Here is a 17,250-nt window from a genome sequence, read left to right as displayed (position 1 = left end):
TGGAGGATGAGGAAGTGCAGGGCAGAGACGGCTTTGGAGGGTGAGGAGGTGCATGGCAGAGGCAGCTTCGGAGGTTGAGCAGGTGCAGGGCACAGACGGCTTTGGAGGGTGAGGAGGTGAAGGGCAGATACGGCTCCGGAGGATGAGGAGGTGCAGGGCAGAGACGGCTCCGGAGAGTGAAGAGGTGCATGGTAGAGATGGATCCGGAGGGTGAGGAGGTGCAGGGCAGAGACAACTCCAGAGGGTGAGGAGGTGCAGGGCAGAGACGGCTTCAGAGGGTGAGGAGGTGCAGGACAGAGACGGCTTCAGAGGGTGAGGAGGTGCTGGGCAGAGACGGCTCTGGGGGGTGAGGAGGGGCTGGGCAGAGACGGCTCCGGAGGGTGAGGTGGTGCTGGGCAGAAACAAGCCCGGAGGGTGAGGAGGTGCAAGACAGAGACGGCTCCAGAGGGTGAGGAGGTGAAGGACAGAGATGGCTCCGGAGGGTGAGGAGGTGCAGAGCAGATACGATGCCGGAGGGTGAGGTGGTGCTGGGCAGAGACAACTCCGGAGGGTGAGGAGGTGCAGGACACAGACGGCTCCGGAGGGTGAGGAGGTTAAGGTCAGGGACGACTCCGAAGGGTGAGGAGGTTCAGGGCAGAGACGGCTCCGGAGGGTGAGGAGGTGCAGAGCAGAGACGTCTATGGAGGGAGAGGTGCTGGGCAGAGACGGCTCTGAAGGGTGAGGAGGTGCAGGACAGAGACGGCTCCGGAGGGTGAGGAGGTGCAGGACAGAGACAGCTCCGGAGGGTGAGGAGTTGCAGAGCAGAGACGTCTACGGAGGGAGAGGTGCTGGGCAGAGACGGCTCTGAAGGGTGAGGAGGTGCAGGACAGAGACGGCTCCGGAGGGTGAGGAGGTGCAGGACAGAGACAGCTCCGGAGGGTGAGGAGTTGCAGAACAGAGACGGCTCCGGAGGGTGAGGAGGTGCAGGGCAGAGACGACTCCGGAGGGTGAGGAGTTGCTGGGCAGAGACGGCTCCAGAGGGTGAGGTGGTGGTGGGCAGAGACGGCTCCGGAGGGTGAGGTGGTGGTGGGCAGAGACGGCTCCGGAGGGTGAAGAGGTTCAGGGCAGAGACGGCTCCGGAGGGTGAGGAGGTGCAGAGCAGAGACGGCTCCGGAGGGTGAGGAGGTGCTGGGCAGAGACGGCTCTGAAGGGTGAGGTGGTGCTGGGCAGATACGGCTCGGGAGGGTGAGGAGGTGAAGGGCAGATACGGCTCCGGAGGATGAGGAGGTGCAGGGCAGAGACGGCTCCGGAGAGTGAAGAGGTGCATGGTAGAGATGGATCCGGAGGGTGAGGAGGTGCAGGGCAGAGACAACTCCAGAGGGTGAGGAGGTGCAGGGCAGAGACGGCTTCAGAGGGTGAGGAGGTGCAGGACAGAGACGGCTTCAGAGGGTGAGGAGGTGCTGGGCAGAGACGGCTCTGGGGGGTGAGGAGGGGCTGGGCAGAGACGGCTCCGGAGGGTGAGGTGGTGCTGGGCAGAAACAAGCCCGGAGGGTGAGGAGGTGCAAGACAGAGACGGCTCCAGAGGGTGAGGAGGTGAAGGACAGAGATGGCTCCGGAGGGTGAGGAGGTGCAGAGCAGATACGATGCCGGAGGGTGAGGTGGTGCTGGGCAGAGACAACTCCGGAGGGTGAGGAGGTGCAGGACACAGACGGCTCCGGAGGGTGAGGAGGTTAAGGTCAGGGACGACTCCGAAGGGTGAGGAGGTTCAGGGCAGAGACGGCTCCGGAGGGTGAGGAGGTGCAGAGCAGAGACGTCTACGGAGGGAGAGGTGCTGGGCAGAGACGGCTCTGAAGGGTGAGGAGGTGCAGGACAGAGACGGCTCCGGAGGGTGAGGAGGTGCAGGACAGAGACAGCTCCGGAGGGTGAGGAGTTGCAGAGCAGAGACGTCTACGGAGGGAGAGGTGCTGGGCAGAGACGGCTCTGAAGGGTGAGGAGGTGCAGGACAGAGACGGCTCCGGAGGGTGAGGAGGTGCAGGACAGAGACAGCTCCGGAGGGTGAGGAGTTGCAGAACAGAGACGGCTCCGGAGGGTGAGGAGGTGCAGGGCAGAGACGACTCCGGAGGGTGAGGAGTTGCTGGGCAGAGACGGCTCCAGAGGGTGAGGTGGTGGTGGGCAGAGACGGCTCCGGAGGGTGAGGTGGTGGTGGGCAGAGACGGCTCCGGAGGGTGAAGAGGTTCAGGGCAGAGACGGCTCCGGAGGGTGAGGAGGTGCAGAGCAGAGACGGCTCCGGAGGGTGAGGAGGTGCTGGGCAGAGACGGCTCTGAAGGGTGAGGTGGTGCTGGGCAGATACGGCTCGGGAGGGTGAGGAGGTGAAGGGCAGATACGGCTCCGGAGGATGAGGAGGTGAAGGACACAGACGGCTCCAGAGGGTGAGGAGGTGCAGAGCAGAGACGACTCCGGAGGGTGAGGAGGTGAAGGGCAGAAACGACTCCGGAGGGTGAGGAGTTGCTGGGCAGAGACGGCTCCGGAGGGTGAGGAGGTGAAGGGCAGAAAAGACTCCGGAGGGTGAGGAGGTGCAGGGCAGAGAGGGCTCCGAAGGGTGAGGAAGTTCAGGGCAGAGACGGCTCCGGAGGGTGAGGAGGTGAAGGGCAGAGACGACTCCGGAGGGTGAGAAGGTGCAGGACAGAGACGGCTCCAGAGCATGAGGAGGTGCTGGGCAGAGACGGCTCCGGAGGGTGAGGAGTTGCTGGGCAGAGACGGCTCCAGAGGGTGAGGTGGTGCTGGTCAGAGACGGCATCAGACACGTGGATGGGGATGATATAGTTCATGGGAAGATCCCTTTAAGGTGTCCATGATAGAGAGGAGTGGATAGAACCTGTTAATTACAGGGGGGGATCAGACACCATCCAATGAGCAGTATGAGAGCGTGTATCGGGGGTCAGGAGAGTGGTGGATGGCGCCATCTTGTGGCCCCTCAGTGCATTCCTATACTGGGTTACTTTTGGCACCCGGAGACTTGGCGGAGGCCCCGACACTCGTGATTAGGGCTTAGAGGAATTGTTCAGCAGCTCGTCCATCGTGAACCTCCGGAAGACGATCTTTTCGCACACCGCGTCCTTTCCGCATTCAAATAAGCAGGCGAAGGAGTGAGTGTCCTGGCACACCGCCAGGTCCGAGTACCCGCTGGGACCCTCGTTGATGACCCACGGTGGGGTCCAGGTGGACGGCACAAGGGGTGATTTATTCAAGTAGACTCCTAAGTCCACGCGGCCCCGGCTGCTGGTGGGATGGGAGTAGAGGAGCCAGGACGTGACGCTATGCTGAAGGGGCGACTCTTCCCCGCCGTCCGCCTCGTCCTGAGTTGCCTCCGGAGGCCTGTAGCTCACCACACTGCCCTGGCAGCCATGAGGCGGCTCACACAGGCTTTTATTGTAGTGGGCATCTGTGAACTCCATGGACTGGGGGCTGCTGGTCGCCTCCACCCGGTAGCGCTGACCGGTCCTGGCGCTGCAGTACAGGAGGTCGTTGCCGCTGCTGCAGGTCACCTCGGCCACCTCGCACTCCCCTGTCTTCTGCCGCCACAGTCCGCTGCCCTTGTGCCAGCTCTCTCCGCGGTCGTCGCTGTAGAAGATGAATGAGTGGGGCTTGGTCTTCCAGGGGACGGGCAGGCCGCAGACGCGGGAGTGGATGTAGTACAGGTACGCGGGCACGATCAGCCTGCCCGACGGAGAGCAGACGCCGTGACCGGGGCCAACCGTCAAGGTGGCGCAGCTCTTCAGGTCCTCACCCAGGACCTCCTCCGTCACGTCTTTCGGTAGGCTCCACGATTGGCCGTGGTCGCGGCTGGTGACGTAGCAGAGCCGGGCGGCATTTCGGCCGGTTATGATTTGCCGGAACTCGGAGATTTCGCTTTTTACACAGACGAAGAAGAGGAAGACGGTGTCGGTGTCGGGATGGTACAGCGGGCAGGGGTTCATGGTCCGGTGCCCCGGTAACTTGGCGTGGCTCACCGGCATTGCGTCTTCCCACTAAGGAGGCAAAACAGATGGAGACGTTGGAAAGTCACAAGATCAGACGCGGAGAGAGGTGACATGAGGAGTCGGTACCTGCACCTCCCCGCGCTGCACCCGACCGCGCCGCACCACCAGGTACAGGGCGTCCTGATCATCGGGGGACGAGCGCTTCTCCGCCAAGGCCAAGAAGATGGAGGGAAGAAGAGCAGAGCCGGGATACGATACGTCACACCGCCAGGATCCTGCTGGAACAGGGTCACCGAGTCCAGAGAGAGCGCCCCCGACATGTCTGTACCCGAACCTGCAGGACAGCGGATACACGAGACTGACAGCCGAGAGCAACCTGTATCTAATCCTGTGTGATACTGAAATGTGTATCTAATCCTATCCTGTGATACTGAGCCGTGTATCTAATCCTATCCTCTGTGATACTGAGCCGTGTATCTAATCCTATCCTGTGATACGGAGCCGTGTATATAATCCTATCCTGTGTGATACAGAGCTGTGTATCTAATCCTATCCTCTGTGATACAGAGCCGTGTATCTAATCCTATCCTGTGATACGGAGCCGTGTATATAATCCTATCCTGTGTGATACAGAGCTGTGTATCTAATCCTATCCTCTGTGATACTGAGCCGTGTATCTAATCCTATCCTGTGTGATACAAAGCCGTGTATCTAATCCTATCCTGTGATACTGAGCCATGTATCTAATCCTATCCTGTGTGATACAAAGCCGTGTATCTAATCCTATCCTGTGATACTGAGCCGTGTATCTAATCTTATCCTGTATGATACAAAGCAGTGTATCTAATCCTATCCTGTGATACTGAGCCATGAATCTAATCCTATCCTGTGACACGGAGGCATGTATCTAATCCTATCCTGTGTGATACTGAGCCGTGTATCTAATCCTATCCTGTGATACTGAGTTGTGTATCTAATCCTCTCCTGTGTGATACTGAGCCGTGTATCTAATCCTATCCTGTGTGATACTGTCTGCTGAGCCGTGTATCTAATCCTCTCCTGTGTGATACTGTCTGCTGAGCCGTGTATCTAATCCTCTCCTGTGTGATACTGTCTGCTGAGCCGTGTATCTAATCCTATCCTGTGTGATACTGTCTGCTGAGCCGTGTATCTAATCCTATCCTGTGTGATACCGTCTGCTGAGCCGTGTATCTAATCCTATCCTGTGTGATACCGTCTGCTGAGCCGTGTATCTAATCCTATCCTGTGTGATACCGTCTGCTGAGCCGTGTATCTAATCCTATCCTGTGTGATACCGTCTGCTGAGCCGTGTATCTAATCCTATCCTGTGTGATACTGTCTGCTGAGCCGTGTATCTAATCCTATCCTGTGTGATAACGTCTGCTGAGCCGTGTATCTAATCCTCTCCTGTGTGATACTGTCTGCTGAGCCGTGTATCTAATCCTATCCTGTGTGATACTCTCTGCTGAGCCGTGTATCTAATCCTATCCTGTGTGATACTGTCTGCTGAGCCGTGTATCTAATCCTATCCTGTGTGATACTGTCTGCTGAGCCGTGTATCTAATCCTATCCTGTGTGATACCATCTGCTGAGCCGTGTATCTAATCCTCTCCTGTGTGATACTCTCTGCTGAGCCGTGTATCTAATCCTATCCTGTGTGATACTGTCTGCTGAGCCGTGTATCTAATCCTATCCTGTGTGATACTGTCTGCTGAGCCGTGTATCTAATCCTATCCTGTGTGATACTATCTGCTGAGCTGTGTATCTAATCCTCTCCTGTGTGATACTGTCTGCTGAGCCGTGTATCTAATCCTATCCTGTGTAATACTATCTGCTGAGCTGTGTATCTAATCCTATCCTGTGTGATACTCTCTGCTGAGCCGTGTATCTAATCCTATCCTGTGTGATACTGTCTGCTGAGCCGTGTATCTAATCCTATCCTGTGTGATACTGTCTGCTGAGCCGTGTATCTAATCCTATCCTGTGTGATACTGTCTGCTGAGCCATGTATCTAATCCTATCCTGTGTGATACTGTCTGCTGAGCCGTGTATCTAATCCTATCCTGTGTGATACCGTCTGCTGAGCCGTGTATCTAATCCTATCCTGTGTGATACTCTCTGCTGAGCCGTGTATCTAATCCTATCCTGTGTGATACTGTCTGCTGAGCCGTGTATCTAATCCTAACCTGTGTGATACCGTCTGCTGAGCCATGTATCTAATCCTCTCCTGTGTGATAGTGTCTGTTGAGCCATGTATCTAATCCTCTACTGTGTGATACTGTCTGCTGAGCTGTGTATCTAATCCTCTCCTGTGTGATACTGTCTGCTGAGCTGTATCTAATCCTATCCTGTGTGATACTGTATGCTGAGCCGTGTATCTAATCCTATCCTGTGTGATACTGTCTGCTGAGCCGTGTATCTAACCCTCTCCTGTGTGATACTGTCTGCTGAGCCGTGTATCTAATCCTATCCTGTGTGATACCGTCTGCTGAGCCGTGTATCTAATCCTATCCTGTGTGATACTGTGTGCTGAGCCGGATATCTAATCCTATCCTGTGTGATACTATCTGCTGAGCTGTGTATCTAATCCTCTCCTGTGTGATACTGTCTGCTGAGCCGTGTATCTAATCCTATCCTACGTGATACTGTCTGCTGAGCCGTGTATCTAATCCTATGCTGTGTGATACTGTCTGCTGAACCGTGTATCCAATCCTATCCTGTGTGATACTGTCTGCTGAGCCGTGTATCTAATCCTCTCCTGTGTGATACTGTCTGCTGAGCCGTGTATCTAATCCTATCTTGTGTGATACTGTCTGCCGAGCCGTGTATCTAATCCTATCCTGTGTGATACCGTCTGCTGAGCCGTGTATCTAATCCTATGCTGTGTGATACTGTCTGCTGAGCCGTGTATCTAATCCTATCCTGTGTGATACTGTCTGCTGAGCCGTGTTTCTAATCCTATGCTGTGTGATACTGTCTGCTGAGCCGTGTATCTAATCCTATCCTGTGTGATACTGTCTGCCGAGCCGTGTATCTAATCCTATCCTGTGTGATACCGTCTGCTGAACCGTGTATCTAATCCTATCCTGTGTGATACTGTGTGCTGAGCCGTGTATCTAATTCTATTCTATGTGATACTGTCTGCAGAGCTGTGTATCTAATCCTATCCTGTGTGATACTATCTGCTGGGCAATGTATCTAATCCTATCCTGTGCGATAACGTCTGCTGAGCCGTGTATCTAATCCTATCCTGTGTGATACTGTCTGCTGAGCCGTGTATCTAATCCTATCCTGTGTGATACTCTCAGCTGAGCCATGTATCTAATCCTCTCCTGTGTGATACCGTCTGCTGAGCCGTGTATCTAATCCTATCCTGTGTGATACTGTCTGCTGAGCCGTGTATCTAACCCTCTCCTGGGTGATACTGTCTGCTGAGCCGTGTACCTAATCCTATCCTGTGTGATACTGTCTGCTGAGCCGTGTATCTAATCCTATCCTGTGTGATACTGTATGCTGAGCTGTATCTAATCCTATCCTGTGTGATACTGTCTGCTGAGCCGTGTATCTAATCCTATCCTGTGTGATACTGTCTGCTGAGCCGTGTATCTAATCATATCCTGTGTGATACTCTCTGCTGAGCCGTGTATCTAATCCTATCCTGTGTGATACTGTCTGCTGAGCCATGTATCTAATCCTCTCCTGTGTGATACCGTCTGCTGAGCCGTGTATCTAATCCTATCCTGTGTGATACTGTCTGCTGAGCCGTGTATCTAATCCTATCCTGTGTGATACTGTATGCTGAGCTGTATCTAATCCTATCCTGTGTGACACTGTCTGCTGAGCTGTGTATCTAAACCTATCCTGTGTGATACTATCTGCTGAGCCGTGTATCTAATCCTATCCTGTGTGATACTGTCTGCTGAGCTGTGTATCTAATCCTATCCTGTGTGATACCGTTTGCTGAGCTGTGTATCTAATCCTATCCTGTGTGATACTGTCTTCTGAGCCATGTATCTAATCCTGTCCTGTGTGATACTGTCTGCTGAGCCGTGTATCTAATCCTATCCTGTGTGATACTGTCTGCTGAGCCGTGTATCTAATCTTATCTTGTGTGATACTGTCTACTGAGCCGTGTATCTAATCCTATCCTGTGTGATACTGTCTGCTGAGCCGTGTATCTAATCCTATCCAGTGTGATACCGTCTGCTGAGCCGTGTATCTAATCCTATCCTGTGTGATACTCTCTGCTGAGCCATGTATCTAATCCTATCCTGTGTGATACCGTCTGCTGAGCCGTGTATCTAATCTTATCCTGTGTGATACTGTCTGCTGAGCCGTGTATCTAATACTATCCTGTGTGATACTGTCTGCTGAGCCGTGTATCTAATCCTATCCAGTGTGATACCGTCTGCTGAGCCGTGTATCTAATCCTATCCTGTGTGATACTGTCTGCTGAGCCGTGTATCTAATCCTCTCCTGTGTGATACTCTCTGCTGAGCCATGTATCTAATCCTATCCTGTGTGATACTGTCTGCTGAGCCGTGTATCTAATCCTATCCTGTGTGATACTGTCTGCTGAGCCGTGTATCTAATCCTATCCTGTGTGATACTATCTGCTGAGCTGTGTATCTAATCCTCTCCTGTGTGATACTGTCTGCTGAGCCGTGTATCTAATCCTCTCCTGTGTGATAGTGTCTGCTGAGCCATGTATCTAATCCTCTCCTGTGTGATACTGTCTGCTGAGCTGTGTATCTAATCCTCTCCTGTGTGATACTGTCTGCTGAGCTGTATCTAATCCTATCCTGTGTGATACTGTCTGCTGAGCTGTATCTAATCCTATCCTGTGTGATACTGTATGCTGAGCCGTGTATCTAATCCTATCCTGTGTGATACTGTCTGCTGAGCCGTGTATCTAACCCTCTCCTGTGTGATACTGTCTGCTGAGCCGTGTATCTAATCCTATCCTGTGTGATACCGTCTGCTGAGCCGTGTATCTAATCCTATCCTGTGTGATACTGTATGCTGAGCTGTATCTAATCCTATCCTGTGTGATACTGTCTGCTGAGCCGTGTATCTAATCCTATCCTGTGTGATACTGTATGCTGAGCTGTATCTAATCCTATCCTGTGTGATACTGTCTGCTGAGCCATGTATCTAATCCTATCCTGTGTGATACTGTCTGCTGAGTCGTGTATCTAATCCTATCCTGTGTGATACTGTCTGCTGAGCTGTGTATCTAATCCTATCCTGTGTGATACCGTCTGCTGAGCTGTGTATCTAATCCTATCCTGTGTGATCCTGTCTGCTGAGCCGTGTATCTACTCCTATCCTGTGTGATACCGTCTGCTGAGCCGTGTATCTAATCCTATCCTGTGTGATACTGTATGCTGAGCTGTATCTAATCCTATCCTGTGTGATACTGTCTGCTGAGCCGTATATCTAATCCTATGCTGTGTGATACTGTCTGCTGAGACGTGTATCTAATCCTATCCTGTGTGATACTGTCTGCTGAGCTGTGTATCTAATCCTATCCTGTGTGATACCGTCTGCTGAGCTGTGTATCTAATCCTATCCTGTGTGATACTGTCTTCTGAGCCATGTATCTAATCCTGTCCTGTGTGATACCGTCTGCTGAGCCGTGTATCTAATCCTATCCTGTGTGATACTGTCTGCTGAGCCGTGTATCTAATCCTATCCTGTGTGATACTGTCTGCTGAGCCGTGTATCTAATCCTATCCAGTGTGATACCGTCTGCTGAGCCGTGTATCTAATCCTATCCTGTGTGATACTGTCTACTGAACCGTGTATCTAATTCTATCCTCTGTGATACTGTCTGCTGAGCCGTGTATCTAATCCTATCCTGTGTGATACTGTCTGCTGAGCCGTGTATCTAATCCTATCCTGTGTGATACTGTCTGCTGAGTCGTGTATCTAATCCTATCCTGTGTGATACCGTCTGCTGAGCCATGTATCTAATCCTATCCTGTGTGATACTGTGTGCTGAGCCGTGTATCTAATCCTATCCTGTGTGATACTATCTGCTAAGCTGTGTATCTAATCCTCTCCTGTGTGATACTGTCTGCTGAGCCGTGTATTTAATCCTCTCCTGTGCGATACTGTCTGCTGAACCGTGTATCTAATCCTCTCCTGTGTGATACTGTCTGCTGAGCTGTGTATCTAATCCTAACCTGTGTGATACCGTCTGCTGAGCCGTGTATCTAATCCTCTCCTGTGTGATACTGTCTGCTGAGCCGTGTATCTAATCCTCTCCTGTGTGATACTGTCTGCTGAGCCGTGTATCTAATCCTCTCCTGTGTGATAGTGTCTGCTGAGCCATGTATCTAATCCTCTCCTGTGTGATACTGTCTGCTGAGCTGTGTATCTAATCCTCTCCTGTGTGATACTGTCTGCTGAGCTGTATCTAATCCTATCCTGTGTGATACTGTCTGCTGAGCTGTATCTAATCCTATCCTGTGTGATACTGTATGCTGAGCCGTGTATCTAATCCTATCCTGTGTGATACTGTCTGCTGAGCCGTGTATCTAACCCTCTCCTGTGTGATACTGTCTGCTGAGCCGTGTATCTAATCCTATCCTGTGTGATACCGTCTGCTGAGCCGTGTATCTAATCCTATCCTGTGTGATACTGTATGCTGAGCTGTATCTAATCCTATCCTGTGTGATACTGTCTGCTGAGCCGTGTATCTAATCCTATCCTGTGTGATACTGTATGCTGAGCTGTATCTAATCCTATCCTGTGTGATACTGTCTGCTGAGCCATGTATCTAATCCTATCCTGTGTGATACTGTCTGCTGAGCCGTATATCTAATCCTATCCTGTGTGATACTGTCTGCTGAGCTGTGTATCTAATCCTATCCTGTGTGATACCGTCTGCTGAGCTGTGTATCTAATCCTATCCTGTGTGATCCTGTCTGCTGAGCCGTGTATCTAATCCTATCCTGTGTGATACCGTCTGCTGAGCCGTGTATCTAATCCTATCCTGTGTGATACTGTATGCTGAGCTGTATCTAATCCTATCCTGTGTGATACTGTCTGCTGAGCCATGTATCTAATCCTATCCTGTGTGATACTGTCTGCTGAGACGTGTATCTAATCCTATCCTGTGTGATACTGTCTGCTGAGCTGTGTATCTAATCCTATCCTGTGTGATACCGTCTGCTGAGCTGTGTATCTAATCCTATCCTGTGTGATACTGTCTTCTGAGCCATGTATCTAATCCTGTCCTGTGTGATACCGTCTGCTGAGCCGTGTATCTAATCCTATCCTGTGTGATACTGTCTGCTGAGCCGTGTATCTAATCCTATCCTGTGTGATACTGTCTGCTGAGCCGTGTATCTAATCCTATCCAGTGTGATACCGTCTGCTGAGCCGTGTATCTAATCCTATCCTGTGTGATACTGTCTACTGAACCGTGTATCTAATTCTATCCTGTGTGATACTGTCTGCTGAGCCGTGTATCTAATCCTATCCTGTGTGATACTGTCTGCTGAGCCGTGTATCTAATCCTATCCTGTGTGATACTGTCTGCTGAGTCGTGTATCTAATCCTATCCTGTGTGATACCGTCTGCTGAGCCATGTATCTAATCCTATCCTGTGTGATACTGTGTGCTGAGCCGTGTATCTAATCCTATCCTGTGTGATACTATCTGCTGAGCTGTGTATCTAATCCTCTCCTGTGTGATACTATCTGAGGAGCCGTGTATCTAATCCTCTCCTGTGTGATACTGTCTGCTGAGCCGTGTATCTAATCCTCTCCTGTGTGATACTGTCTGCTGAGCCGTGTATCTAATCCTCTCCTGTGTGATACTGTCTGCTGAGCTGTGTATCTAATCCTGTCCTGTGTGATACTGTCTGCTGAGCTGTGCATCTAATCCTCTCCTGTGTGATACTGTCTGCTGAGCCGTGTATCTAATCCTATCCTGTGTTATACTATCTGCTGAGCTGTGTATCTAATCCTCTCCTGTGTGATACTATCTGCTGAGCTGTGTATCTAATCCTCTCCTGTGTGATACTGTCTGCTGAGCTGTGTATCTAATCCTCTACTGTGTGATACTGTCTGCTGAGCTGTGTATCTAATCCTCTCCTGTGTGATACTGTCTGCTGAGCCGTGTATCTAACCCTCTCCTGTGTGATACTGTCTACTGAGCCGTGTATCTAATCCTATCCTGTGTGATACTGTCTGCTGAGCCGTGTATCTAATCCTATCCTGTGTGATACCGTCTGCTGAGCCGTGTATCTAATCCTATCCTGTGTGATACTGTCTGCTGAGCCATGTATCTAATCCTATCCTGTGTGATACCGTCTGCTGAGCCGTGTATCTAATCCTATCCTGTGTGATACTGTCTCCTGATCCGTGTATCTAATCATATCCTGTGTGATACCGTCTGCTGAGCCGTGTATCTAATCCTATCCTGTGTGATACTGTCTGCTGAGCCGTGTATCTAATCCTATCCTGTGTGATACTGTCTCCTGAGCCGTGTATCTAATCCTATCCTGTGTGATACCGTCTGCTGAGCCGTGTATCTAATCCTATCCTGTGTGATACCGTCTGCTGAGCCGTGTATCTAATCCTGTCCTGTGTGATACTGTCTGCTGAGCCGTGTATCTAATCCTATGCTGTGTGATACCGTCTGCTGAGCCGTGTATCTAATCCTATCCTGTGTGATACTCTCTGCTGAGCTGTGTATCTAATCCTATCCTGTGTGATACTGTCTGCTGAGCGGTATCTAATCCTATCCTGTGTGATACTGTCTGCTGAGCCATGTATCTAATCCTATCCTGTGTGATACTGTCTGCTGAGCCGTGTATCTAATCCTCTCCTGTGTGATACTGTCTGCTGAGCCGTGTATCTAACCCTCTCCTGTGTGATACTGTCTGCTGAGCCGTGTATCTAACCCTCTCCTGTGTGATACTGTCTGCTGAGCCGTGTATCTATTCCTATCCTGTGTGATACTGTCTGCTGAGCCGTGTATCTAACCCTCTCCTGTGTGATACTGTCTGCTGAGCCGTGTATCTAATCCTCTCCTGTGTGATACTGTCTGCTGAGCCGTGTATCTAACCCTCTCCTGTGTGATACTGTCTGCTGAGCCGTGTATCTAATCCTCTCCTGTGTGATACTGTCTGCTGAGCCGTGTATCTAATCCTATCCTGTGTGATACTGTCTGCTGAGCCATGTATCTAATCCTATCCTGTGTGATACTGTATGCTGAGCTGTATCTAATCCTATCCTGTGTGACACTGTCTGCTGAGCTGTGTATCTAAACCTATCCTGTGTGATACTGACTGCTGAGCCGTGTATCTAATCCTCTCCTGTGTGATACTGTCTGCTGAGCCGTGTATCTAACCCTCTCCTGTGTGATACTGTCTGCTGAGCCGTGTATCTAATCATATCCTGTGTGATACTGTCTGCTGAGCCGTGTATCTAATCCTATCCTGTGTGATACTGTCTGCTGAGCCGTGTATCTAATCCTCTCCTGTATGATACTGTCTGCTGAGCCGTGTATCTAATCCTATACTGTGTGATACTGTGTGCTGAGCCGTGTATCTAATCCTATACTGTGTGATACTGTGTGCTGAGCAGTGTATCTAACTCTATCCTGTGTGATACCGTCTGCTGAGCCGGGTATCTAATCCTATCCTGTGTGATACCGTCTGCTGAGCCGTGTATCTAATCCTATCCTGTGTGATACTGTCTGCTGAGCCGTGTATCTAATCCTCTCCTGTGTGATACTGTCTGCTGAGCCGTGTATCTAATCCTATACTGTGTGATACTGTCTGCTGAGCCGTGTATCTAATCCTATACTGTGTGATACTGTGTGCTGAGCCGGGTATCTAATCCTATACTGTGTGATACTGTGTGCTGAGCCGTGTATCTAATCCTATACTGTGTGATACTGTGTGCTGAGCCGTGTATCTAATCCTATCCTGTGTGATACTGTCTGCTGAGCCGTGTATCTAATCCTATACTGTGTGATACTGTGTGCTGAGCCGGATATCTAATCCTATCCTGTGTGATACTATCTGCTGAGCTGTGTATCTAATCCTCTCCTGTGTGATACTGTCTGCTGAGCCGTGTTTCTAATCCTATCCTACGTGATACTGTCTGCTGAGCCGTGTATCTAATCCTATCCTACGTGATACTGTCTGCTGAGCCGTGTATCTAATCCTATGCTGTGTGATACTGTCTGCTGAGCCGTGTATCCAATCCTATCCTGTGTGATACTGTCTGCTGAGCCGTGTATCTAATCCTCTCCTGTGTGATACTGTCTGCTGAGCCGTGTATCTAATTCTATTCTATGTGATACTGTCTGCAGAGCTGTGTATCTAATCCTATCCTGTGTGATACTATCTGCTGGGCAATGTATCTAATCCTATCCTGTGCGATAACGTCTGCTGAGCCGTGTATCTAATCCTATCCTGTGTGATACTCTCAGCTGAGCCATGTATCTAATCCTCTCCTGTGTGATACCGTCTGCTGAGCCGTGTATCTAATCCTATCCTGTGTGATACTGTCTGCTGAGCCGTGTATCTAACCCTCTCCTGGGTGATACTGTCTGCTGAGCCGTGTATCTAATCATATCCTGTGTGATACTGTATGCTGAGCTGTATCTAATCCTATCCTGTGTGATACTGTCTGCTGAGCCGTGTATCTAATCCTATCCTGTGTGATACTGTCTGCTGAGCCGTGTATCTAATCCTATCCTGTGTGATACTCTCTGCTGAGCCGTGTATCTAATCCTATCCTGTGTGATACTGTCTGCTGAGCCATGTATCTAATCCTCTCCTGTGTGATACCGTCTGCTGAGCCGTGTATCTAATCCTATCCTGTGTGATACTGTCTGCTGAGCCATGTATCTAATCCTATCCTGTGTGATACTGTATGCTGAGCTGTATCTAATCCTATCCTGTGTGACACTGTCTGCTGAGCTGTGTATCTAAACCTATCCTGTGTGATACTGTCTGCTGAGCCATGTATCTAATCCTCTCCTGTGTGATACTATCTGCTGAGCCGTGTATCTAATCCTATCCTGTGTGATACTGTCTGCTGAGCCATGTATCTAATCATATCCTGTGTGATACTGTCTGCTGAGCCGTGTATCTAATCCTATCCTGTGTGATACTGTCTGCTGAGCCGTGTATCTAACCCTCTCCTGTGTGATACTGTCTGCTGAGCCGTGTATCTAACCCTCTCCTGTGTGATACTGTCTGCTGAGCCGTGTATCTAATCCTATCCTGTGTGATACTGTCTGCTGAGCTGTGTATCTAATCCTATCCTGTGTGATACCGTTTGCTGAGCTGTGTATCTAATCCTATCCTGTGTGATACTGTCTTCTGAGCCATGTATCTAATCCTGTCCTGTGTGATACGTCTGCTGAGCCGTGTATCTAATCCTATCCTGTGTGATACTGTCTGCTGAGCCGTGTATCTAATCCTCTCCTGTGTGATACTGTCTGCTGAGCCGTGTATCTAATCTTATCCTGTGTGATACTGTCTACTGAGCCGTGTATCTAATCCTATCCTGTGTGATACTGTCTGCTGAGCCGTGTATCTAATCCTATCCAGTGTGATACCGTCTGCTGAGCCGTGTATCTAATCCTATCCTGTGTGATACTCTCTGCTGAGCCATGTATCTAATCCTATCCTGTGTGATACCGTCTGCTGAGCCGTGTATCTAATCTTATCCTGTGTGATACTGTCTGCTGAGCCGTGTATCTAATACTATCCTGTGTGATACTGTCTGCTGAGCCGTGTATCTAATCCTATCCAGTGTGATACCGTCTGCTGAGCCGTGTATCTAATCCTATCCTGTGTGATACTGTCTGCTGAGCCGTGTATCTAACCCTCTCCTGTGTGATACTCTCTGCTGAGCCATGTATCTAATCCTACCCTGTGTGATACTGTCTGCTGAGCCGTGTATCTAATCCTATCCTGTGTGATACTGTCTGCTGAGCCGTGTATCTAATCCTATCCTGTGTGATACTATCTGCTGAGCTGTGTATCTAATCCTCTCCTGTGTGATACTGTCTGCTGAGCCGTGTATCTAATCCTCTCCTGTGTGATACTGTCTGCTGAGCTGTGTATCTAATCCTCTCCTGTGTGATACTGTCTGCTGAGCTGTATCTAATCCTATCCTGTGTGATACTGTCTGCTGAGCTGTATCTAATCCTATCCTGTGTGATACTGTATGCTGAGCCGTGTATCTAATCCTATCCTGTGTGATACTGTCTGCTGAGCCGTGTATCTAACCCTCTCCTGTGTGATACTGTCTGCTGAGCCGTGTATCTAATCCTATCCTGTGTGATACCGTCTGCTGAGCCGTGTATCTAATCCTATCCTGTGTGATACTGTATGCTGAGCTGTATCTAATCCTATCCTGTGTGATACTGTCTGCTGAGCCGTGTATCTAATCCTATCCTGTGTGATACTGTCTGCTGAGCCATGTATCTAATCCTATCCTGTGTGATACTGTCTGCTGAGCCATGTATCTAATCCTATCCTGTGTGATACTGTCTGCTGAGCCGTGTATCTAATCCTATCCTGTGTGATACTGTCTGCTGAGCTGTGTATCTAATCCTATCCTGTGTGATACCGTCTGCTGAGCTGTGTATCTAATCCTATCCTGTGTGATCCTGTCTGCTGAGCCGTGTATCTAATCCTATCCTGTGTGATACCGTCTGCTGAGCCGTGTATCTAATCCTATCCTGTGTGATACTGTATGCTGAGCTGTATCTAATCCTATCCTGTGTGATACTGTCTGCTGAGCCATGTATCTAATCCTATCCTGTGTGATACTGTCTGCTGAGCCGTATATCTAATCCTATGCTGTGTGATACTGTCTGCTGAGACGTGTATCTAATCCTATCCTGTGTGATACTGTCTGCTGAGCTGTGTATCTAATCCTATCCTGTGTGATACCGTCTGCTGAGCTGTGTATCTAATCCTATCCTGTGTGATACTGTCTTCTGAGCCATGTATCTAATCCTGTCCTGTGTGATACCGTCTGCTGAGCCGTGTATCTAATCCTATCCTGTGTGATACTGTCTGCTGAGCCGTGTATCTAATCCTATCCTGTGTGATACTGTCTGCTGAGCCGTGTATCTAATCCTATCCTGTGTGATACTGTCTACTGAACCGTGTATCTAATTCTATCCTGTGTGATACTGTCTGCTGAGCCGTGTATCTAATCCTATCCTGTGTGATACTGTCTGCTGAGCCGTGTATCTAATCCTATCCTGTGTGATACTGTCT

General features: G+C 50.2%; 1 protein-coding gene across 1 annotated transcript in view; it reads right to left on the bottom strand.

Annotated features, from left to right (window-relative positions):
* Positions 1-3,020: 3,020 nt before the first annotated feature.
* LOC141243886 (sialidase-3-like) overlaps positions 3,021-17,250 on the bottom strand; it is a 59,739-nt gene continuing 45,509 nt past the window's right edge. Inside the window, exons 2-3 of the mRNA XM_073668959.1 lie at positions 4,086-4,293; positions 3,021-4,007 (exon numbers count right to left, since the gene is read on the bottom strand). Coding sequence (XP_073525060.1) covers positions 3,021-4,007; positions 4,086-4,293 — 1,195 coding nt within the window. The remainder of the gene's footprint in view (positions 4,008-4,085; positions 4,294-17,250) is intronic.

The sequence above is a fragment of the Phyllobates terribilis genome, unplaced genomic scaffold (assembly GCF_046119375.1).
Source record: "Phyllobates terribilis strain yellow unplaced genomic scaffold, ASM4611937v1 Scaffold_2__4_contigs__length_985480577, whole genome shotgun sequence".
In the NCBI taxonomy this organism is placed as follows: domain Eukaryota; kingdom Metazoa; phylum Chordata; class Amphibia; order Anura; family Dendrobatidae; genus Phyllobates; species Phyllobates terribilis.
Note: the sequence above shows the minus strand (reverse complement) of the source record. Positions and strands in the feature narration are given on the sequence as shown.